At 49.6% G+C, this 22,811-nt stretch overlaps 6 protein-coding genes across 6 annotated transcripts; 3 read left to right on the top strand and 3 right to left on the bottom strand.

Moving 5' to 3' along the window:
- Positions 1-1,208: 1,208 nt before the first annotated feature.
- Positions 1,209-1,730, top strand: BDQ94DRAFT_164339 (uncharacterized protein; the record flags this gene model as incomplete). The annotated part of the gene is made up of 2 exons (XM_026769987.1): positions 1,209-1,400; positions 1,545-1,730. 2 exons carry the CDS (start codon positions 1,209-1,211, stop codon positions 1,728-1,730), a joined length of 378 nt encoding a protein of 125 aa, XP_026619626.1.
- A 2,195-nt stretch (positions 1,731-3,925) lies between these two features.
- Positions 3,926-6,037, bottom strand: BDQ94DRAFT_177399 (uncharacterized protein). Its single transcript, XM_026772893.1, has 2 exons — positions 4,652-6,037; positions 3,926-4,592 (listed from the first exon to the last, which is right to left on the bottom strand). Exons 1-2 carry the CDS (start codon positions 5,948-5,950, stop codon positions 4,476-4,478), a joined length of 1,416 nt encoding a protein of 471 aa, XP_026619625.1. The 5' UTR covers positions 5,951-6,037; the 3' UTR covers positions 3,926-4,475.
- A 4,187-nt stretch (positions 6,038-10,224) lies between these two features.
- On the bottom strand, positions 10,225-10,764 carry BDQ94DRAFT_176273 (GAG-pre-integrase domain-containing protein; the record flags this gene model as incomplete). The annotated part of the gene is made up of 1 exon (XM_026772654.1): positions 10,225-10,764. One exon carries the CDS (start codon positions 10,762-10,764, stop codon positions 10,225-10,227), a length of 540 nt encoding a protein of 179 aa, XP_026619624.1.
- Positions 10,765-13,809: 3,045 nt separating this feature from the next.
- On the top strand, positions 13,810-16,626 carry BDQ94DRAFT_177396 (uncharacterized protein; the record flags this gene model as incomplete). Its single annotated transcript, XM_026772892.1, has 8 exons — positions 13,810-13,934; positions 14,117-14,387; positions 14,584-14,719; positions 14,759-14,940; positions 15,011-15,452; positions 15,508-15,785; positions 15,865-15,986; positions 16,056-16,626. 8 exons carry the CDS (start codon positions 13,810-13,812, stop codon positions 16,624-16,626), a joined length of 2,127 nt encoding a protein of 708 aa, XP_026619623.1.
- Positions 16,627-17,947: 1,321 nt separating this feature from the next.
- On the bottom strand, positions 17,948-20,459 carry BDQ94DRAFT_164336 (C6 transcription factor; the record flags this gene model as incomplete). The annotated part of the gene is made up of 7 exons (XM_026769986.1): positions 17,948-18,138; positions 18,205-18,988; positions 19,056-19,085; positions 19,168-19,750; positions 19,796-19,863; positions 19,924-20,354; positions 20,429-20,459. The coding sequence occupies 7 exons, from the start codon at positions 20,457-20,459 to the stop codon at positions 17,948-17,950; spliced, it is 2,118 nt and encodes a 705-aa protein (XP_026619622.1).
- A 991-nt stretch (positions 20,460-21,450) lies between these two features.
- BDQ94DRAFT_155248 (uncharacterized protein) lies at positions 21,451-22,372 on the top strand. Its single transcript, XM_026768436.1, has 2 exons — positions 21,451-21,635; positions 21,693-22,372. The coding sequence occupies exons 1-2, from the start codon at positions 21,629-21,631 to the stop codon at positions 22,262-22,264; spliced, it is 579 nt and encodes a 192-aa protein (XP_026619621.1). The 5' UTR covers positions 21,451-21,628; the 3' UTR covers positions 22,265-22,372.
- Positions 22,373-22,811: the final 439 nt, after the last annotated feature.

Here is a 22,811-nt window from a genome sequence, read left to right as displayed (position 1 = left end):
AGTTGGACGATTCCGAGTTACCAGAATTGGTGGTAAATCTGTACCATAACTTGCAATGCTGTGAATGCCTTGAGCATGAACTTTCCAATATCCGTTATGGCTCTGGTTCGAGGAATCAACCGCATGTATAATAACTGCGACTCTGTGATATGTAGCAGGATTGAGCAAGGACGGTGAAGCCAGTCAGGTTGAGCAACTGCCGCGTTCTCTGGTGACAAGGCACTTGCCTTCGCTAGAGCATCATGGTCCGGGGCGACTACAATTTCGGATAGAATCAACAGCTCCACATTCAAAACTGTCGAATAGTTTAACCTATGACGTATCTAAATTCGTATAGAGCTCTCAACGAACGAAGGACAAGAACACGGAGCACGACGTGCTCTCATCGCACTTCGTCTCTTATCATGGCCGCATCCATTTGCCAAAAAAACACCATGTGGCAAATGATAGCACATTAGATGTGATCAATGACCTTGTCTGAACGGTTGACGATCCCGTTTAAACGGGCCCTTGTTGCTCTTTGCAGCTTCACCACCTCCGACCCCGCTCTGCCACCCTCCCATTTCCTCCCCAAGGTTGATGAATGAAGAAATCGCTTAACCCACGCGCAGAAATTACAAAAACTGTAACTTACCTCACGATGCGGAGCTATAATCAGCCAGATACTATAAATAAGATTAATGTCCATGAATAATATACCTGGAAGATATGGAAGACCAGGGATGTATATGCTCTCCAGCCAGCGGCGGTACACGGTTGAAGGTGGTAGACATTTATGAGGGTATTGAGCATTTCAAAAGGGCTCCCTTTGATGACATTGGATTACAAGTTCAGGTGCAGCTCTGTAGGTCAACCGCGCTGGGAAAAGCGGATTTTCTGTTGATAGATGTTGCTGACCACCGAGCGCAGCTAATCCTGAGAATGCAGCGTTGCCGAATCTACCTATTTGATCGTGGAAAACTGTCCGTGTTTACATTTGAACCCTGCCTCACTGACTACGGCTGAAGGTGCAAAAAAAGAAAGTTGGCCATCCCATTCGGAAACTGAGGATGCTAATCAAAGGCGAGACCAAGAAATGATGTTCCTCCGATTGGATAATTTCGAGTTTGTGGCGTACATCTCTCGGGATATTGAATGATTCGCGGCAAACTTATATGAAGCGCATTTTCGAAGCAACACTCGTTCTCTCTCTTTCCATCATCATCATCATGAAGCAGCAAATCTGCTCAGCGGATATCGCTCTCGAATTTGACCGGCTGAGGAACGATTACATCCTGGAGGCGGACGAGAATGCTTTGAAATTCCTCGAAAAGGCACGTACATCGCTTGAATCGCCACAAACGCTGAAAAGACGAGACACTTCAGAAAATCCCTCCTTCATTATGCTGCCATGGGAAAATGTACCCACCTACTTCTTTACCTCCTCCAAAATAACCTAAATATTGATTCGCGAGACATGCACGGCCGGACACCTCTTTCCTGGGCTGCTGAGCACGGTTCACCGGCTGCTGCGAAAATATTGTTGGACCGCTATGGACTATGAGAATGACACTCCATTGTCTTATCTTGTTTACGCAGGTAATCCGAAAATGGGCAACTTGAAAGCAACAGAAGCTTTTCTTAGGGAGAGAGGGGCGAAATTGAATGGGAGTAAAAATGCTTTCAAAAGGGCTTGGGTTTGGATCTTGACATATTCTCGACTGCTATCCTGTGTCCGCCCGAATGCCTGAGCCTACTATAGGTTGAGAAATGACCAGGCCACAAAGCGGTTCAAATCTTTCGTCACATATAGCACATGGAATGGGAATATTAAACACAGACGCACATATTTCATAACGTCCCGCAGCTAAGCTGAAAGGGCAACTACCACTAACGATACACTTCTTTACATGTGCCTCGTTTCTTAAAACCCCACACCAATCCACTTTTAGCGTATGTCGTCTCATCTGTCAATATCGGAGTGAGTTCTCGTGAGTTAGTCAATTCATTAGAAGGCTGGCTTGGAGGCGCTTTTTCAAGTGATCATGGCCATAACTTCAGTAGCTGAAGCGCGTCTACCGCATCTGCCATGAGGTGGTTTGTGTTTGTCTGCATGGTCAAACGGCGTCGAGTCGGCCTGTGGCGATACCAAACTGTATGGAGGCCCGTACCGCTTCTAAGTTTGGAGTCCAGTGGTGATGACCTGAAGGCGATTTTCCTCCGAGGAAGTAGGGTATGCTGCCTCGGTGGGTGTTGGTACATTTGCAGCGTTTCCATCCGGTGCCCCGCCCACTTCCGACATCGAAAGGGGAAGTGCTCTACAGTCCCTCTTGCTTGACTGCTTGCACATTGATCCGTCTGACCAAATAGAACAGGCTTGAGGACGGGTACTCAGGTCACCTTCTTTTTTGTGGCATACTGTTCAGCATTATTATCAGCGCTTACTGCAGCTGCTGGAGAGTTGATAATAATATTTTTCAGCCATCTGGTTCTGAGGACAGTAGCGTAGTGGACATCTGGCACACTGACCGATGCATTCTTTCGAGGAGCGCTCTGTTATGACATCAGCCGTTGTGAGAAGCGATAGCCAGAGAAGATATCACGGTACTTTTCGTCATTCTGAATCTTTGGAAGACGTCTACATTATCCACCCCTAGTAATCTGCGAGAGGCGACCACGTAGCAGGTCATGTGCCAGACATGGGATAAGAACGGACATGACGGCCAACCTGCTTCAACTAAAATAACAACTGTCGCATCAGCGGTTACCTTTCCTTCCCAGCTTTCAAAGATGATTCATTTGCCGTTATGGTCAAGCCATACCACAGATACTCTAGCTCTACGGCTACACATAGCACAGTTTCTGTTGAGTCAGAGAAGCTTTTCTTGATTGCGCGCTTATCCGACAATCTAGGTGGTAAGTGCCTCTCATGACGTCGCACGCACGACGAAGCTCACAACCTCACTCTAATCAAAATCATATTCAACCAAAGCCGCATTCCATCAGACACTGACAGATACTATCCGCCATCATTCTCCTGCAAGGGATTTCTCTTTCTTCGATGGCGATCTGAGCCGGCCTCTGACCCAGCCAGATAGCTGACGAATAAATCATTTCTGATCCGAACTTGCCTCCTTGGGCGTAGGAAACCCTCCTGCCACGAGTAACTGGTCAGCCAAATCGGGGATCGACATATGCACATTTTCTCCACAAACTTTGTATAGCTTTGCCCATTTCGGCTTTGGATGCCTCCAGTGATGGCGAGGAGCAGAGTCGGTAGCTATGGCGAATTCCACCTTCCAGGACTTAATCTCGTCCTCCGGCCATACTTCATAACTGAATTCTTCGGCTCCTGACGCCGTAAGGTGCACTAGCTCGATTTTCCCGACATGGCAAGAGCCTAGCGTCCCCTTCAGGATCGGCTCCTCTATCGCTTGGTAGTTTGTCTCCCCGTGCGGGTTTAACCTTCCGGTGGCGGTGGTGTCAAGACGGTGACCTTCCCTCTATCACGTGCAATATGGTAGACCAAAGGAGCCGACACAACATGGATATATTCGCTCACTTGTGCTTGACTAACGGGAATGCGGGCATCTCGGATGGTCATGGATCATCAGAGGACCCATCGCCGTGGTTAGTGTCTGCATCTCACGTGCATCTGCCCATTGCTGCGCCGTCTTACGAGCACCCCGCTCCACATCACCTGGTGGCCTGGCTGCCAGGTGGTCCTGTGGAACCGCGCACAAATCCGGGTCGCCTCTGCAGTAGTGAGAAATTGATGGAAATACTTGTCCACTGACGAGCACATCCAATATCGAACGCACGCTCAAGATGATGTCTGGGGGTGAGCTGATGCGGTGCGGGTGACCGCTGGTGCGGTTAAAATAAGGTTGCATATGGCGTCGCGATTATCAAAATCCAAGGGTAGATTACATCCAACCGGAAGTTTGCCCAGCTCACAGGAAATCGGTTTTCTAATTCCATACTTTTCCTTAAAGACAGCTCGATACACTTCCCATCCAATCTTCCCGGTCATATCCTGGTCCTGGAAGCGTTCCCCATGTCAACTTAGGATCAGAGACAAGAACAGACCCGCCATTAGATACCCGATTTCGCAGCGCCAGCAAATTTTGTCTTTGTCAAGATCTAGTGCCTTTGCCGCGCGTCACGCCACTTTTGGTGCCGCTACCATAGAGGGACCGGTGGATTTGGTCCACGGCCCCCTCGATATCCTCACTTCACTGCTTCTGTTCCTTCATGCTGGACTCTAGAGCGCTAATTTGCGTCATTACTGATCACATACATATACATAAACCAAGCTGCTCAACGCTGATGTCTCCGTAACGAGCAAACAATCAACAATGCGGTCCCAGCTTGCCCGCCTGCTTCAATATAAATCATAGTCGATACAAACTCGCTGTTGGAGAGAAGCCGGTTAATCAGATACACTATCGACCCTCCATCAACTCCTGCACATGCGATAAACGCCAATCCTGATCTCAGTGGTGCGCATTTGTTTCATCACTCTGATCCTCTTCTTTTATCCCGCCGTGCTCTCTCGGCTTCAGTGTGCCATCCGAGCCGTCTTTCCCACAACCTTTGAGAAGTATATGTCGCTGCATACCATTTAGACGGGATTTGTAAAAAGACACAAGAGTTTCAAGCAGAGTCTCACCTTCAGCCCATCCTTCCGCGAAAAGCTCTTGCCACAGTGTGTGCACGGGAATGGCTTCACTGACAGGTGGATGCGCTTATGTCGCTTCAAATCATAATTGCGGTGGAAACCCTGCGGACACTTGTCACAATTGAACGGTCGATCGTTGGTCGGACCTGGTGCGCCGTGACTCGGATGTGGCGGGTGGCCTCTGTATAGCTGCTGCATGTGCGGCATATCAACCACGTGCTCACTGTTGTACACTGGCAGCTCAGGCAGCGCCCCAGACTGCAGGTTCCCATTCCCAGTGAGTGACATCTGCCAGTTCGGACTTTGTGTGTTAGTACAAATGGGTCCGTTCATCGCCGGAAGTGTATACGATGGCCATGGCTGCTGTCGATAGTTCAGATGATGCGATGGTTGCAAATTCGATGCTACCCGGTTCGGGACAATGCTTGATTGTCCGTATGATGAATAGGCGCCTGGTGGGTTGGGACTTTGCTGGGCAGTACCATAGGCGGCGGCAGACGAGGATTTGACCATGTAGGGATCGTTCGAAGGAAGGGCGTGCGGTGAAGAGGCGGGATCTGGCAATGGGTTGGGTGCTGGCAACGTGGCATGCACCATCGCATGCTGCTGTTGCTGAAGAGCGCCCCACTGAACTGAAGCAGCTGAGATAGGAGTAGAGTGGTGGAACGGGGACAGGTGAGTTATCTCGTATGACTGGGAGATGTGCTCCATACTCGGTGTCGACGTGGCAGGATTGCGATTCGGAGGACTCACCAATGGGGAGAAAGCGTCTCGGCTCGAATAAGAAGCCACATTCGAGTTCTGCGACTGACATGCTGCTGCTGCCCCTGAGCCACTCTGGTATGAGTTCTGGCCTTGCCAGTACGGAGCCAACTTCAAGTTCGCGGATGCGGTAGTGGTCGCCGTGGGCGAGGTCGTAGACTGCGTGATGGCTGGCGGAGTAGGAATATTGCTGACGCTGGACTTAATAGGCGGAGGGATGGTGTGATGGGCGTACTTGACGTTTGTGTGAAAATTAGGTGGAGGAAGCTCAAAGCTAGGCAGAGTTGGGGCCGCAGGACGACGCGAGTCCAACGGCTGTGGGGTAGTCAGCGCCTCGGGTGCCGTCCCCATGACTGGAGGGGAGGGCAGCCAGCTTGGCGGATGTCTCGCGCGAGAAGATAAAGGGAATAGATCATCTACTACCACCACTGGAGAGGGGGTGGCTAAGCTGCTGGAAAGATGTCCTTGGAAGGCGACCAAGTCAGATCCAAGGGTCCAGTATCGACTGCCAGACAGGCCCACCTGCATTGTTTGGAGGATCCAGGAGGGGCGATCGGATCGCGCGATCGGCGATCTGAGCCTGCGACGGGGGTGGTCCTGGAAGATCGACAGTGGTAATGATGCTCAACGGGTACCACCCGCGTTGGCTGTTTGACGATCGTCGAAAGGTAATTCACGTCAGGTTGCATTGACCACCAGTGTTTTATTCAGTAGTCATATTCTTTCAGATCGAATGAGGTGCTGAGACAAAAGAATAAAAGCGCAGGCACAGCAATGAGAATCGACAGAGTAGGGTAGGATGGTGATTTGCGATTAGAACTTAGTCAAACAACCGCATGATCTTTCACGCAGACCAACACGGCCTCACGCGGTGTACACAAGACGAGAGAACTAGCTCTACTGATGGCGCGATGAAAATCTGGCGGAATGACAATTCAGAGAGCCATGGACGGCAGTTGAGTGGCAGCGGGGATGGTAAAGAGCCGGCGCGCGCAGAGCAACATTTCGAGGGGATGAGGGATAGACTGCCGGGCGGAAGCGGAGTTGGAAGGTGTTTGGTGGGGAATATAGTGCTAAAATTCGGGGAAGTCGAGTCGTGAGCGGCGGCGATGGTGAGGGAAGACAGGAGTTGGAACAAATCAACGGGAGGAGCAAGAAGTCGTGTGAAGAAGGGAAGGGGTTTGGAAAGTCGGGAAGGAAGATCTTTTTATTGTTCGTTAAAAATGAAGAGACTGGCTCGGAATAGAGGTAAATATGAAAATTAATGACTGATGGGCGAAAATGGGGACCAAACAAGCCGGGATTTGGGAGACGTATCCAGACCAGTCCAGTGCCCGGTCTGGCTAGCGCGGGGTCGACTTAACGCCGGGAAAAAATTACCATGGAGAACATACCCACCCTGACGGACCGATATCCTTAACGGGATTTTATTTGATTGTTTACTTCTTGGGGGATAGTTCGATTAATGTGTCCTTTCTTCCATATTAATACACAATACAGTTGCTGCGAACAAGGATCTCGTCTGAACAATAGAGAAAATGAAGAGAGATGTGATGGGCAAGAGATAGAAACACTCGACTATCTTGTTTCAATATTTCTTCGTATTACTATCCCCTCTTATCATCACCAGCAGATCCAAAGAAGACCAAAAAGGGGTGCGGGAAGGAGGACCTAGGGGAAAGGAAGTGAGAAAAGTAATAACATTCTTCTCAATCAGCAGGCACCACCAGAGCAAGCATCCAAAGCAGCTAGTCTGGTTCCGAACGCATTGAGTGAAGGATCCCCGATGGGGCCTAAGACCTAACAGGATTTTCAGCATGATTGCTTGTTGCTGCACTGTTCTTTTCCCAAATTACCATGTAGTATCTCTATCCTTAAACACAACACATACTCTTCGATTTGTTCTTGACATGGTCAGAAGGTTGTAATTTAGAGATGTCTGTATATATTGTATACTTATTTCCTAAATAAATCCCGTAGAGCTAAAACTCAAATTCATTGCAAAAGAATGCATAAGTTATATAATTTGAGTCCCTCGTCATATTGCTCTTTTTAAATAGACTAATTAGGGGGCCCCAGGCCCAGTAGTAACCTAAGTCTGATCTAGACCCATTACTCAGTTGAAAAACTGGACTCAAAACCCAACCCAGACCCAGAGTTTTACTGGATCGTGCGGAAGACTATTCTCGACATATGATGATGTATCATATACGGGGGAGTAGTTAATTACATCACCAGTTCAGATAGTGGGTTGTCACAAGTATCATACGTCATGAATTCAAACGAAGTTGCCTGTTTTCATGTACATGTCATCACCAGCAATGCAATGCATGCAAGCGGTACGTTTTTCTTTTTCTTCTTCCTTAGAAAAGTCAAGCTACTATTGAGCTTATCAACACCAAACTTGCGGTCGGATTGGTGGTTCTAAATATATGCAGGTTGTAGAGGCTGCAACCTCTCCAACTAGCCGAATTCCGGACGTTGTTTTAGAGCTTCACTAGTTACCGCGCTATATCTCTATAGCTAACGACGTCCTTGAAGGTTAGTTCTAGAAGTATACTGTACACATGGAACGTAGCAGTCGGAAGCCGAAAACGTTGGTAGAATTACCGATGTCAGATCCGTGTAACCCTGTAACTAGCAAGGTTACACTGGGTTGAGTTTGACCGCCCCACCCTGACGAGCTCACCTCGCAGTAATCCTAAATCAATGCTATAGTTCTCCAAAATATCAAATAGCCGTGCCACATATGAGATTTAATCCTAAACTGGCTTTCAATTCTTTCCATGATTTACTTCACATCCCTTCGAAATATAGTCAACTGCTTCCAGGGGCCTCCTCTATTCATACATAATCCCCGTCCAGAATCTACCCACCATCATGGATGAGTATCCGAACCGGAGTTACCAACACCACCGGCCATTCTTCGCGCATCTTACGCAGACCCACGAGAACAATGGAGGGATAAACTGGCCAATACTTCCTATCCAAGATACTTGATCATTTTTCCTAGCTGTCATCTAGTAAAGCACATGTCAGGAGGGGCGCCTTGTTCCAGGATTTGTCCTCCTGTAGATTGTGGCTTTCCCCTGTTTCTTAACGTGCGACGGCACTGAATTTCATGTCTCTAAAAAGAAATAAGCCAAAGGACATTATTATAGCTGACATCCTACAAACGAGCCTTGTAATGTCTTTTGTTATGCCTGGGTAATTGGGCAGGAGCTCCGTGATCACTTAGCTGCTCTTGTGTAACTCTGACTGCCAAGCAATATGGTGATATTGAACATATCTTAGCTAGAATTTCAAGCATGAGAAAGCGGAGAAAGTGTTGTGAGGGCGCGAGACGTGTGCGGGGAGATAGGCACTGAGGCAGGCTATGTACAAACAGTGCAAATATCAGTCAGTGAATATCAGACTGTGTCCAATTCGTCACAGTATCGAGGGTCAAATCTGAGTGTCAGGATCCACCGAGACTCTATAACGAATTGCCGCGAGGGTGCTATCATAGGCATTCTCCGACCTGACTATCCACACCAAAGACCAAGCGTTTAAAGTCCATCGACTAGTAATCTACAAACAGTCCGAGTATTTTTCCCGATTGTACGAAGGGGATTGGATGATAGACCTACAGTTGTGCCACAGAGGGTGTCATAAGGTGGACACTAAGGCGTACAGGAGGCGATGCGAGTAGCTGCATTGGGTGCGATGGGAGCGGGCGATGCGAGCATGTAGGTTTGTTGACGGCATCCTTGATGAGGGTGATAATCTCTACGATCGGCAGTAGGCTGTTTAGCTTGCCCAATATCTCCTATCCGGATGGTTGCTCGTAGGATTCCTTAGCTAAGGTAATTACGCTGTTGAGAAAGGCATCCACGGACGGGGCTGGTAGTTTGGCGCGTTTGGTGTTGTCGAGCTCTAGCAGTGCTGTAGCCTCGGCTATGATTTGCGTGGCATGTTCGAGGTGGTTCAGGGGTTGGGTCCCTGACACTGGCCAAATAGTTCCAACAACCATGACTTCTGGATATTGGGCGATAGCCAGAAGCCTAGTCAATAGATAGAACCAGGTTTATGATCAATTGGCTCCAAAAAACCGAGAAATTCCAAGAATTCGTTCTGAGCTGAGGAGAGTTGTTTTTTACAAGATGACCGGCGATAACGTTCGGTTCCATCTAAAATTCCAATGAGTGACTTACCCCATAGCCTAGAAGCCCTTGTTTACACAGCACTTCAACTTTTTCCTCCCCCGACGTAATTCTCTCGCTCATTGCATAGGCTACCCCATCTATCCTCCCTTGGTACTATAACCAGCCACATAAGCGGGACCATTGCCCAGCGCAGTATGACATTGATGTTACCTGGGATTACTGCGCTGATTCATATTCTGGGTTGGCGAGCAGAGCGTGAAGCCGTTCTTGTCCAACTGTTACTGACTGGTCTCCAGCCAGCCATGTTGAACGGCAATAAGATCACAGCAGTGACCAAACCTAATCAATGGTGTATGACCACGACCAAGGAGAAAGGTTCTTTGCTAGTCTCTTTGGTAACTGTAAGTGGCTAATTTATCTGACTTAGTGGTAGTCAGTCTCAGTGTAATGAAGTTTCTCTTTAACCAGCGACCCACCTATACCTACGGAGACGGTTGCGGTTTCAGTAGCATGTCGCCCGTAGCGTGCGGGATGTCAGTGCTCTGAATGTGGGTGCGGGGATCATCTGAGCGCCGGCCTATGTGGGGCGGCAGCAGGCACATAGAAGATGGGGGTTTCCCACCGGCGGAGATTGATCATCAGCTCGAAGCTCGGGTTTTAATCTTGTGATGCAGGGCACACAGCCCTGAGTTTAGCCTTGATCTGTTTCGCCGTGATGTTTGTAGACGAATTCAGCAAGTTCAACACGTTCTGAAACCCGAGACGACCCAGTCTCCGATGCCATTTCCACACGGGATCATCAAACCTGACTGTGGCCGCTATAGCATTTGTGAGTTCAAGGCCATCGGATATCCCACTAGCGTTGAGGAGATAAGGGCCTCCTCTAAAACTGGCATGTCCGATCGTGTGGCCTTTGTTATTGATCCATGTCATGTATTGGTTGCTGTAGAGGCCAGTTACTTTTGCCTTATTGACAAACATTCTCCCTGGGAATAAATTGCACTCTCTCCGAGGAGCATAGGCTACTTCCAACAGGGATACGGTTACTGGGAAACCATCAGGGCTTCTGAAGACGGGCTGAACAACGCACCCACCCTTGACTTCAAGAATAGTGGAATCATCTGCGGTGCTGATTACTATATCACATAACCGGAAGGTGTCCTTCTTGCACCATTTGGTGTCATTGACAATGTGCATATTTGCTCCTGTATCTGCTAACCACGTGTCTGGTGTACAGAAAGTCCCTGTCAAGAACGCTCCCAGCACTTTTTTTGAGACATCAACCTTCAAAGTATTAAAACTCCAGGACCGGCTCCCCCCGATTCTCTACATGGACCAACATTACGCGTCTGCGGCCAGACGTCAGCTGGGTTTGCATAAGAGGTACAAGGAGCCGTACCTATCAAGCACGCGCACCCTTGGGATCAAATATCAACGCGATCCTACAGCTACGGCTACCTTTGGACCTCTAGAAGCCTACCGTGATTCTGACTGGGGAGGGCCTCATATCTTAAGGCTCGCAGATCAGTAAACGGATATGTCTTCAAACTTGCAGGAGCACCAATAGCTGGCAAGCCAAACGCCAAACATGCGTAGCGACCAGCTCCAAAGAAGCTGAGTACATTGCTGCATCAGCGACTTCGCGAGAGGCCAACTGGATCCGCGAAATCTTGAAGGATCTTCGATTATTCGATGAATCGCCTGCACCTAGTATCTCAATGTGTTGGACAATAAAGGTGCTATTGACCTTACGACATCAGATATGTAGCCCAAGCGATCAAAGTATATTGATATTCGATATCACTACACACGAGATATGGTTGATCAAGGCATCATCCAGATCAAGCAGATCCCTACAGCTGAATTGGACGCGGATGGCTGTACGAAGCCACTAGGATCAGAAGCACACGCTCATTTTGTTCAACTACTTGGTCTTCATCAAGGAGACAAGTAATCATGTATTTAGATTTCTTTTCATGATGACTCGCTCGCTCGAGGGGGGGTGTCGGAACATACGGACGTCCCCTTCCGCCTGCCCTGGGGTTGACCTCGCTTAGTCATTGCTTAGTAAGCAGATACACATAATCGCTGGCCTAACGGCCACCCAGTAGGAGAGGAGAACAATCGATCGCTTCCCACATATCCTATAGGTCACGTGAGATTCGCGAAATTTCGTGGGCGTCGATACATACACATACAATGACCAACATCAGCTACCCTGAGTGTCGGGCATAACCGGTTTTCTGCCACTCCACAAGATACATACAAGATCAATAGGCGCATCAACCTTGAACACAATGAAGCAAATTCATGAGGAGATCTCCAGATCCGGCACTGTCTTAGAAGATGGGATAATCTGGTCACAGCATGAAGACTTGGAAGAGCAGAGGTGCACTGCCGCGTATTCAGACCACAGTTGTACCATCTACACGCAATGCATAGCTAAATTTGAAACTACTATCCACCAACATGGTACCTTGCGCTGCACGACAGCGTACGACACCATGAAGGAAGTCCTACAGTCGGACGATAAGCGATCTACAGGAAGCTTGGCCAAGGTAGGTTAGAGGTTGTGTGGCTTTGTCTTAGCGGCCAATAGAAAGGACACTAGGCGCATTGGGATGCCCCCGCAGCCGGGAAATCTCGCTGGCGATCCCCTTTGCGGCCACGTATCGGTCTCGCCTTGTGCCTACTGCCTCGTGCGACCGGAAATGTGGTATATTAACCGCCACAACAGATCGATCATCGGGGGTGCAACCAACAACCGAGACAGAACTTCATGTTCTTTCTCATACCTACTACGGTTCTCCCGTTCGGCTGGGGACTGGACGGTCAAATCGGACCCTAATTCGACTGAGCCGACTGTGTTGTCCGACTGTGGTTCTGTGGACTGACAACTCGTGTGGGGGCCGCTCACCTCATCACCCGCGTCGTTAGAGGGCTCGGGTTGTCTAAATGATGCTCGGAGAGGGTGGGGTGCTGATAGAGATAGGACTGGGCCAAGCTTCCCGCAGGCCACGATCCTGTCTGATCCGACGTCTGCCAGGTGAGTATATAGCCCGCTGTGCGGAAGGCGTACAGCACTGCTAGGCTACAAGAACGAGGAGGGAGGGCACGAAACACTTAAACGTGGAATATTGTCCTCGGGATAATTCCTAGTGATTATCGTCCCTTCGATGCAGTAATCACCCGCAACTCACCCGCAACTCACCCACGTACCCCACCGCTCGACATGCCCCGTTGCCAAGGCTCTCCCAGTTTCCCAGGCAAATGCCGCTTTATGGGACGTCGCATAGTCGCTAGGGGAGTTCTGTGCCGCTGAAGGAGTCTGGTGGTTGGGTTTAAGAAGGGAGATGATTGATTGAGAGACACGTTGGGATCGAAGGTGAGGAATATTTTGTGGCTATAGAGGTGTTGAGAATGACATCTTTATGAGGGTTGAGACTAGCTGTGCTTCTGAGTCCAAGGGAAAGTGTATGCTGGGCGGAATTGTTATTCCTGTATTCAAAACCGCGTTAACATTGAACTCGAGGACCGATGACCAGAACCTAACTTGAAGGCAAACCGTACTGAGATTTTATGGCACGATCGTAATTTCTCGTGGCCTGTAATGTTAAGTCCATTGAGTGGGAAAGGGTTTCTGTAGAGCTCGCTCCGCAAAGCCATGATAAATGCCCCTGAACCTCCTTGTACTCGTCTTACACAGTGAGCTAAACATGAACACCAACGTACCTGACAAACATACTCTGGAAAAATGACCATATTGTGAAGCATCTGCCAAGTCAACGAAACAATCCGCTCTGGAGCTTGAGAGCCAAGCAGCGAGTATGTGAATAGCCCACGTGGTCTGAAGTATGTTGTGGCTGCATATAAGTTTCGGCCTGGTAGTACCCAAAGGATGGCATGCTTAGAGCCCAAATGACATCAATCCGCGCAAAGAGTCGAACGGTACTGCGGGGTAGGCTGAGTGACACGTACGACGGCCAAACACGCACGTTCCGTCATTGCAGCAGGCCCAAGTCGACTCGTTCGGCCGTCGGGAGACTCAGTCCGAATCCCTCCTTCTACGCTCCTGGGAGTCATCCAACCTTGTACTGGTTCCGAAAACATTCCTGGATGCAATCTAACATTTCTAGATGAATGCTCCTACACGGCTTGTAAAACATTTTCTGCAAAACCCAGTATCGGGGGATTTTGGACAGCAGTAGTAACTCGACCAGGACCCTTAATTAAGGTTGGGATATGACAGCTCACCAGAAGTCAGAAGATATTTTAGGGCCAAGAGGCTCATTTGAAACTAAACTCGAACAGTCACACGATCGCGCGATCGATCTTGAAATTGGAGATAATGATGCTGATTTCGCAGGGTAGATTAAGCGAGCGCCCTAGTACGCGGCCAGTGAACTAGCCAATGCACCATCTCCCTGCTATTGCAGCTGGGATGACGGATATATCTTTCGGCCAAAAGGACTGGCTAAATAAGGAACTGTGACCTTTGACCTTCTGGGTTGATAAAACATACTTTCTCGCCTACATGTCCAACCCCCAGCAGCTGCCATGGAAGCGCGTGGAACTCAATTGTAGGACCGCTGGATCCAACATCTTCGAAGCTGCATGTCTTATTGGTGATATTCCGTGTCCACTGTAACAGTGAACCGAACACACGATCCCCACCAGGTGCTGCCCGAGCCGAGGTCCACGTGAGCTGGATTCACGAGACCAGCTGTAGTTGCGCTTGGGTTCTGGCAGGGCCCGACGGAATGGCACTGGGGGCACATAGCATCTGGGAGTGGACTATTCACTGGACGTTACGGAATGACGTGACCACTGCTCGGCCAATCGGGGCAACACTGGTGGCTCTTGGGGCTAGTCAGGGTGGTGAGAGTTCATTAGTGCAGATTCTTGAGGTCCCTCTCTAAGACTGCGAAATACTCGTCAGCTCGCTCTTGTGACCCAAACACCTGCATATAGCGATTTTCTCGACCTTTCCTTTCAATCTGGATCTAATGGATCTAGTACATTCTGTCAGCCAAGACCACCAGTAGGCGTACGTATTGCAGTAATCTCGTCATCGAGCGCGCCAACATACCCGAGCTATGGCTATCAGCCATATCTGAGCTCGGCCACCCAGACCACGACCACAGTCCACCCCGTTGAAGAAGGCAAGAGAACTTGCAGCGATACCTTAAAGTGCCTTCCATGATCATCTCGTGCGTTTCAGCTGCCCGGAGTACTCAGGAAGCATTCGATTCCCGGCCCACAAGAGATGTGCACAAAGTGTCGTTCATTACCATAAATCTAGATCAAACCACGTCACCCGTGCAATTTTCAATCCTGTCTCTACCTCCTATAGAAGCTTCGAGCCAATTCCCAGTCATTCTTAACCAATACCATGCCGTGAAATCTACAATGGTATATCCTTAGACTTATTTGGCTCCGGCAGCCACCCGTTAAGAGCTCTAAAGGGCATGATCTATCTATCGGTAGCGGCAACATGAACAGAGACCGAGACTCTGATCTAGCAACAACTAGGTACCATTTTGTGTTCAGTACAGACCAACCAGGCGTGCGCAGCCATGCGATGCGGCAATTCTGGAGAAGAAGGCATGAAGCCCTTCAAAGCGTCGCTCAGATACCTCGAACTCAACCGAGAACACTACTGCCGATATACTATGGCGCACATAGTAGAGGATGTCAGCAGAATGGGCCTGAGGCACAGAGTCTGGATGCTCAAGAGTGTGAGGGGGAATCAGGGTTCTTATACGTGATGATTCCGGCTTCAGACGTAGATGTACGCCATAGGCAGCATTATTCGATCGTTCAGGGACCTCGCCCCAAGTTCCCAATCGATCTGTCTACCCAAGACCAGGAGACTTTTTCATCATGTGAGTCATTATTTGCATGAATAATGTCCAGACAACTAATGATAGATTTTGGTAGGGCTCGATCTGCATGCAAGCTTTGGCCCCAAATTATCGCACAGTACAGGGTTCGACCCCGTGCGAGATGTTTGGTTACCTTTGGATCTCTCTAACAGTGCCTCGTTTTGTGCTCTGATGGCACATGCAGCAGCACATGTCGCACATCTTCAAGGGCAGGCAAATACCATACAATCGGAGAAATTTAGAATGCTGGCGGTGGGAATCATTGCAAAATGGCTTGCGGATGAGAGGTCGACACAGGACGAGACTATTTTTGGCGATTGCACGTCTTTTGATGTTCGAGGTACGTGTTATTAGGCCAAATGCAATATGAATGCATCCGAATGCTCACCTGGGTTTGTTATCCACAACTCAGAAATACTGGGTAATTGACGACTATTGGCGTGCCCACGAAAACGGCCTTGTCGGTGTTATAAATGCAAGGGGCGGAGTAGAGAGTTTCAGATCGAGTTGGCGTCTTCATATGGCTCTCTTCCTGTGAGTGGTAACAACGGTCATATTCTACCAGCTGCTTATATGTACTAACTGGCATTGGGAACTACTTAGTGCATTCTCTCTGCCAGAGCCTTCAAGGCGTTCCTCAGCAGCGCATGTCTGGGAAATCTCAGAATACTTCTATCCGGCCGCTGTGCATCCAGCAATGGAGCTTCGACTAAACCAGTATAAGCCGAGGACCTTCCGAAGCCTACAGATCTATCCTGATATTCATGAAACTGTAATGTTCCTGGCGATGCCAGCGGATGTGTCGACAGACGCGTCACCCAGCATTCAAGATCACGCGCTACTCTCTTTATTTATACTTTCTGTGATAGTTCAGGAGTCTCTGTACAGTTTGTGCCCGGATTTCGGTCACTCCTTCCCCGACAAACTAACAGTACTGAACGAAGCTCTATGCAAGAGCAAAGACACATGGAGAGGCTGCTCACAGAAGCTATATGAGTTTCTAATGGAGAACCATTTTATTCTACGGCTCAGCCCCTCGGCTCTCAGTTTTATCATAAAAGTGGCCCAGAATCTGATATATCTAAATGAAGAAGCACGAGCAGCTATAAAGAAGTGCCTGCTCAATAGACTTCTTTGGGATAGTGGGCATGCCATATTGGATATTCAAGGCTGATGCAAAGGTTGAGGATGGAATGCTCTGCGTGTAAATGAGCGGTAAGCTGCTGCGGGGTAAGTAATGCGAGATCTGGCTTCAAACGCCCTGTGCATCTCGATTGGTGGGATATGTATTGAGAACACCAGGTATTGGAGCTCTGGTGTCCAGATTTTGATGGCTTGATTGATTATTGGTTCCTTAAGAAGTTATGTTTTACAAGGGCAGGATAGCACATATATATATCTGGTCCCATCACTGCCATAAGGTTTAGCCACCATAATACTCATCACAGCCACCGTGATATTCAACAGGTCCGCGAGGTCTACGGCAGGCCATGTGACTGTCGGTATATCTTATCACCTATTTAAAGATCGATATAGTGAACGGCATTTATTCTTCTCTTAGCAGACTCTGTTATGTAGCTCTGAAAAAGCATTAGAGATCTGGCTGTTTATATCTCGGATCCTTACACGCTCTAGTGGCCAATAAGGGGTCAGAATCCAGGAGTCTGCCTATGTCAAGCTGCACTTTTGCGTCTTTTAGCTCGGTGGTGATGCTCTGGAGCCACTGAGGGCGCTGGAGGATTCGGACGTTGGAGCACTTAAGTGCTGGAGCATTTGGGCTCTATCCCATTACTGGTCTCTAGGCATTTTCTCAGATAAATGTCCCTATAAACCCATAGAATTAAGCTCCGTGCTTCCTCGCACAACCACCCTGCCTACTCTGGATCCTTCCCTGCTTCCCTTTTCCAAAACCTAACACGTACTAATCTTTTTATGGTGGGCCTGTAGGGCGAGATTCTTAGCAGACACCGATCTATCTTGTGATTCCTTCCAAATTACAACCCCATCTTATGTACAAGAAGCGTAAAGCCCACAGAGATCTAGACGCTTGAGTCGTGGGGGACTTGGATCACGTGTCGTAGAAAAGGGCAATCTGTCAACATCTGAACGTCTTCAGACTCCCATACCTAAATCTAGCGACGTTCAACTGTCTGAATCCAACACGCAAGGGCAGCGGATGAAAGAACAGTCTGCGAATATTTAGTCAATATGGGAAAAGCCTTACTGGAAACCAAACTATGTATACAGGTGCCTGGGAAGTGTTGCTAGCTATCTATTGCGCATTGCAGACGTCCAGAATCCATTTTGTTTCTTGGCACAGAGTACTCCTGAGTTCCAGCTGAATGTAATTTCCCTGCTTCCACCGAGTCTATGGAACAACAATTTTCCTATCCAGTAAGGCTCGGTCGTGACGTAGGCGGGGTCATTTCAATGTTGTGCTGAACCATTCGGGGCAGATTGAACTTTGTTAACCTTGCGTTCGTCAACACTGCCAATCAAGTGTGATGCATTTCACCATTAGGCAAGTCTCTGCAATCGGGAAGATCACTGAGGTCAATACCCAGGCTCGGGGCAATACGCCGCAAAATGCTTTTGCACTGCCGGAATGCGCGTTCTGAAACCGCACCTCTGTATGCCATGTGGTGGAGCCAGCGCATGGCCTTCTTAATCTCCCTGACCGTGCTCCCTAGATCGAAGAAGACGGGATGAGCGGGGTGTTCGCTGGGCCCAGGTGGCTAGCTGGAAAGATGACAAAGAATAGCGATTGTCGCTTGCGTAATGTAATGGAGGATGCACCACCAAGGCGTCATTGCAGTGATCCACATGATGTTCGGTGATTGGGGAAGACATGAAAGGAGGGAGCGGGCGGAGCGAACGCACATGAGAGCGATACTGGAGCGGAACTGCGTGCGACTGCTGGAGTTTGGGCGTGAGGTCGGGCATAAAGGCTGGGCAACTGCTGGATTAGGAGACCGAGTGCTTAGTGGCGAACCAGTGTGCGTGAGGCACGGGCGGCAAAGCATGATGCGGGTGCTATAGTAGCTCATGGCTAGGGAAATGCGTTCTCGCTCCCACTGGCTGTTGTTGTCACTCGAAATGTCTACCTCATCGCTGTTCACCGAGGTGAATCGGTAGGCCTCGGGAACCTTGCTAAGCCAGATGTCTAGGATACTGCTATATTTTCGGATCTGCTGCTCAATCTGGCTGTCAAAGTCGTTGAGAGCTTGAATACTATAAACGTTGTTGATGATATCCTGCCCGATGGCAGCTAGGTCCACAATACAGTGAAAGAGCAGTGACGGGCTGGGTTCACAGGACGCGAGCCAGGACACACTGGCACGCGCTTCCTCCTGGTTCATACGTGATACGGAGTCTTGGAAAAGAGGCAGGACGTCGGGCCTGCCAAAGGCCTCCTCTTCGAACGGGATGGGCAGTGGCGTGGCGCTGAGGCTTTCACCCACGCAAGAGACCCGGCCAGTGATCGCCGTAAGGAGATGCTCGAGGAGGAATATTGACCACCACAGCCGGATGCGGGCCTCTTTGGCGGGATATTGCGTGCGATCATCCACAAAGCGCAGGTTGATTCCTAGCGATATGGCGGACCGGAATGCCATACCGGAGAACATAAATGCTCTGCAGCATAGTCGTGTCAGCGTGGATCCCCTTGAACACCGGCTGTTGTGTTCACTCGCCTATTGATCTGATGTTTGCTAACGAGATATAGCGCCATCAGGAACTCAACCTGTATTTGCTGAAGATCGGCATGTTCAAAGAAATGAGTTTTACCCAGGGCCAGTTTCCGCGCCCGATTCATATAGACGAGATCGCCATAATCGCCATCAGTTCGGCCGTTCACGGTTTGAGAATACCGGCACCCAATAGCGAAGATCATGTTTAAAATGGCCAGCCAACGCCGTGAGGGTTGGGCCGGTTGACTGAAGAACTGCTGGTACTGGGATATAAAGGCCGTCTTCCGGACAACGTTGAATGAAGGATGGACCGACTCCATGTACGCCATGAAAAACTGGTTGGCGAGACCCTTCGAGGGAAGTCCGTACGGATCAACCGATTCCAACAACGGAAGACTGATATCGTCCAAGTAAAAACTAATCGCTGATATTTCTGTTCCCTGATTCTGCGAGCATGAAAGTGGCAGTCGGATCCTGGCAGTCTCCCTGGCCTCGGAATCCAGTTTTTCCTCTTTCCTCCAGCTTTGATTCTTTGCTTCGTCTTCAAGCCTCTGCATCCACGCTACCTCCGAGTTCTTTCCAAAGAATCCGGTAGCGACTGACTTCTCGCTTCGGTTCAAGTCCTCCTGGACTAAGTCGAGCCCGTTCAGCTACCCCATTGAGGAGTTCGCTGAGTCGAAACCGCCGTCCTTATCGGTAGTAGCAGACGTTGTATCGGAACCCTTTTGATTTAGGCAGTGAGCCTGAGACAAGGAGACATATGGCCACGCACTGAGACTTACCCTGAGAGCTGTTCGAATACGCCTAGCCACATCCCCGTCGACCTCCTCCAAATCATGTAACAGCCGCTCATATTGCTCGACCTTCCGCTGCAGAACCGATAGCTGCTTGCGGTCGCGGACCCGCTTAACATCTGTATAGAAACAGCTGACATTGTGGTCTACACACGGCCGGCAGACCGGTTTGTTCCCGTCACATTTGGTCTTCCGCTGTTGACATGGTCCACAGGCTTTTGTGCACCGCCGGACTTGCGACTGGCTGCTGGCGCACGTTATGCGGGGAATAGCAACTTTGCCAGCTGAGCCCGGTACTTCGCGGGATGAAGACGATGAAGACGGATAGGGATATGAGCCCGGTCGGTTCATGAAACCCAGCAGAGAAGACGGGCGAAAGGACACGGGAATATCCTTCCTTGGACTCTCGGGACCCAGGGCTGCTTGGTGATTTCTCCAACGGCCGAATTTTCGGGCGCGAAGATAAAGGAAGTTTCGTTGGGTGCCGCGACACCAAAGGGATACGACACTAGCGCGTCCTCCATCGCACAAAGCGGGGGTGAGGGCGAAACTATTTGTACAACATATCAGGAATTAGGGGTGGCGTAGGAACGGCTATGAAGTAATCTGGTGGCCAGATAAGGAGAGCGAAGATTGGAAGTCGCCGGCCACTAATGTCATTAGCCTGAGGCACCCTTCCGTGGTTGTTGGGGAATGAATCAAGTATGGTAGCGCATTCCGGCTCCCGTGTAACCTTTAGCGCAGTGTAGCCTGCTACAAGCAGCAATGTTTCAATCAGTCTAGATGCCCGATTGACCCTCGAACAACGACTGCAGCCTCCCATCACCCCGATAAAGTGATAAGGGATCGTGGCTTATGATGCCCGGCAACGTACTTGCGAGACGATCATTCCCTCCTACTATCGTTTCCCACCCTACCATTCACATGGTACTGTGAGACAGCCATCAAGGTGTTGAGAGGGTCTATTAACTCTTCGCCGGAAGAAGGCAGAAAGGCACCTTGGCGACCAGAAACTGAATATATACTCGAGTATAATATTGTCTGAAATTTATGCTTCTTAGTATATTACTGATAAGGGTGGTCCAAGCTTAACTTAATGATGCAATTTGTGCTCAGTGAAGATCCTCGAAAGCTACTCGCCCCGCAACTGCTAAGAATTTCATTGCATGAATATACTGTAATCCTGCGTCGTAGTTGTGGTTACAGGCCAAGGCGGCAAATTGGCGCAGCAACCGTTGCGCGCAATCCAACGTTCCAGATTCGTCGCGGATCATCTTTTCCTTGCATGCTCCCGATGACGAGCCAGTGTTTAGGAGACCTTGTTGTATCGTGGCCGCTACCGGTCGCCCTGCGGCAATCGCAACTGCTGTGTGGATGGATGTAGCTTCCATCCAATAATATTTTCCCTGCTCCCGTGGGCCTGTCAACACCGCTGTTGGATTGGAGTTCGGGCGAGGCGCTGTTCCTTTAAGAACCCTCTCGTCCTGCCAATATCTGACCCACTCAAACTAAACATGTCAATTCCGTCCCGTGCCCAACCGCCCCGAGACTTCCTGCTCCATAAGCCTCTTGCCCCCGCCCTGCGTCCCGAAACTGCTGACAGGCCTATGCCATTCAACGCGAATGTCTCTGTACCACCTAGTTTTCCCAAACAAAAGGCCTCAACTGCCTGTCGCGAGTGCAAGCGCTTAAAATGCAAAGTAGTAGTCCCTTTTCTCCCTACTCATGTCTTCCTAGTAATGTTGAACTTGAGATAGTGTTCCGTCGGAAGGGAACCACGGTGTGTGACCGATGCATCAAAAATCAGACCCTGTGTGTCTTCGACCTGGACGAGGATATGCGACGGAAGCTCTCCCACAAGCGCAAGCTTAACGAACTGGAAGCAGAGCGTGATTTCTTGCTGCAGCTGGTGAATACGCTGCGCGACAGCTCCGATGACAAGGCCCTGCAGCTACTGGGTCTCATTCGCAGTCAAACACCCCCTGCCGAATTACAGCTCTACATCGAAAATGTCATAACCGATGGGGATCGGCAGCAGAGTCCTCTTTGGGCCGACATGTACGACCGCACGCGGTCGCCATCCAACACAATAGACTTCCATTGCCCCTCCCTGCATCGCGCTCCGACTATCAAGCGACTGCCCAGTCCTCCCGTCTTTCACGTCCCCGCAGAGCCCTGGACGTCGGTCACCAAATCCGATGATTTTGTATCATATTTGGTCTCACTCTGGCTTACGTGGAGTCAGCCTTTCATTGGATTGATCGCGACCTTTTCCTCCACGATGCTCAGACAGCGGATCTCAGTTCTCAGTACTGTTCTCCGTTTCTGATGAACTGCATTCTTACAGAAGCATGCGTAAGTGCTTCCGTATGATGGAATCTTTGCAGTCACTAATCACCAAATCCCTAACATAGTTCTATTCGGATCACCCCGAAGCCTACGCGGACCCTGCCGATCCCAATTCAAAAGGACTCCATTTTTACGAGGAGGCGAAACGATGGTACGATAGAGTGGACGGTCAGCATGATTTGCCTACTTTGCAAGGCTGCGGGGTATTTACCATTTGGTAGGTCTTCCGTCCACCAGCGGCAGCATCTATGCGGCAATAAATCAGGCCAACAAATTATCTATGCGATCCTTCAAGCAGCCAAGAATACGAGAACACACGGGGTTACAATTCGATTGCAGTGGGTTCCCGGACACAGCGAGATCCTCGGTAACGACACAGCCGATCGGCTGGCCAAAGAAGCAGCCATACCTGGCAAGACACACCCGTTTTCTCCCCTGCTCTCGCGTGAAAGAGCATACATCAGGCAAGGAATCCTTACTCAATGGGAGAAAGAATGGAAAGAGTCCAGGGACGGCGGCCATCTCCG

This window comes from Aspergillus welwitschiae (genome assembly GCF_003344945.1).
Source record: "Aspergillus welwitschiae strain CBS 139.54b unplaced genomic scaffold BDQ94scaffold_100, whole genome shotgun sequence".
In the NCBI taxonomy this organism is placed as follows: domain Eukaryota; kingdom Fungi; phylum Ascomycota; class Eurotiomycetes; order Eurotiales; family Aspergillaceae; genus Aspergillus; species Aspergillus welwitschiae.
Note: the sequence above shows the minus strand (reverse complement) of the source record. Positions and strands in the feature narration are given on the sequence as shown.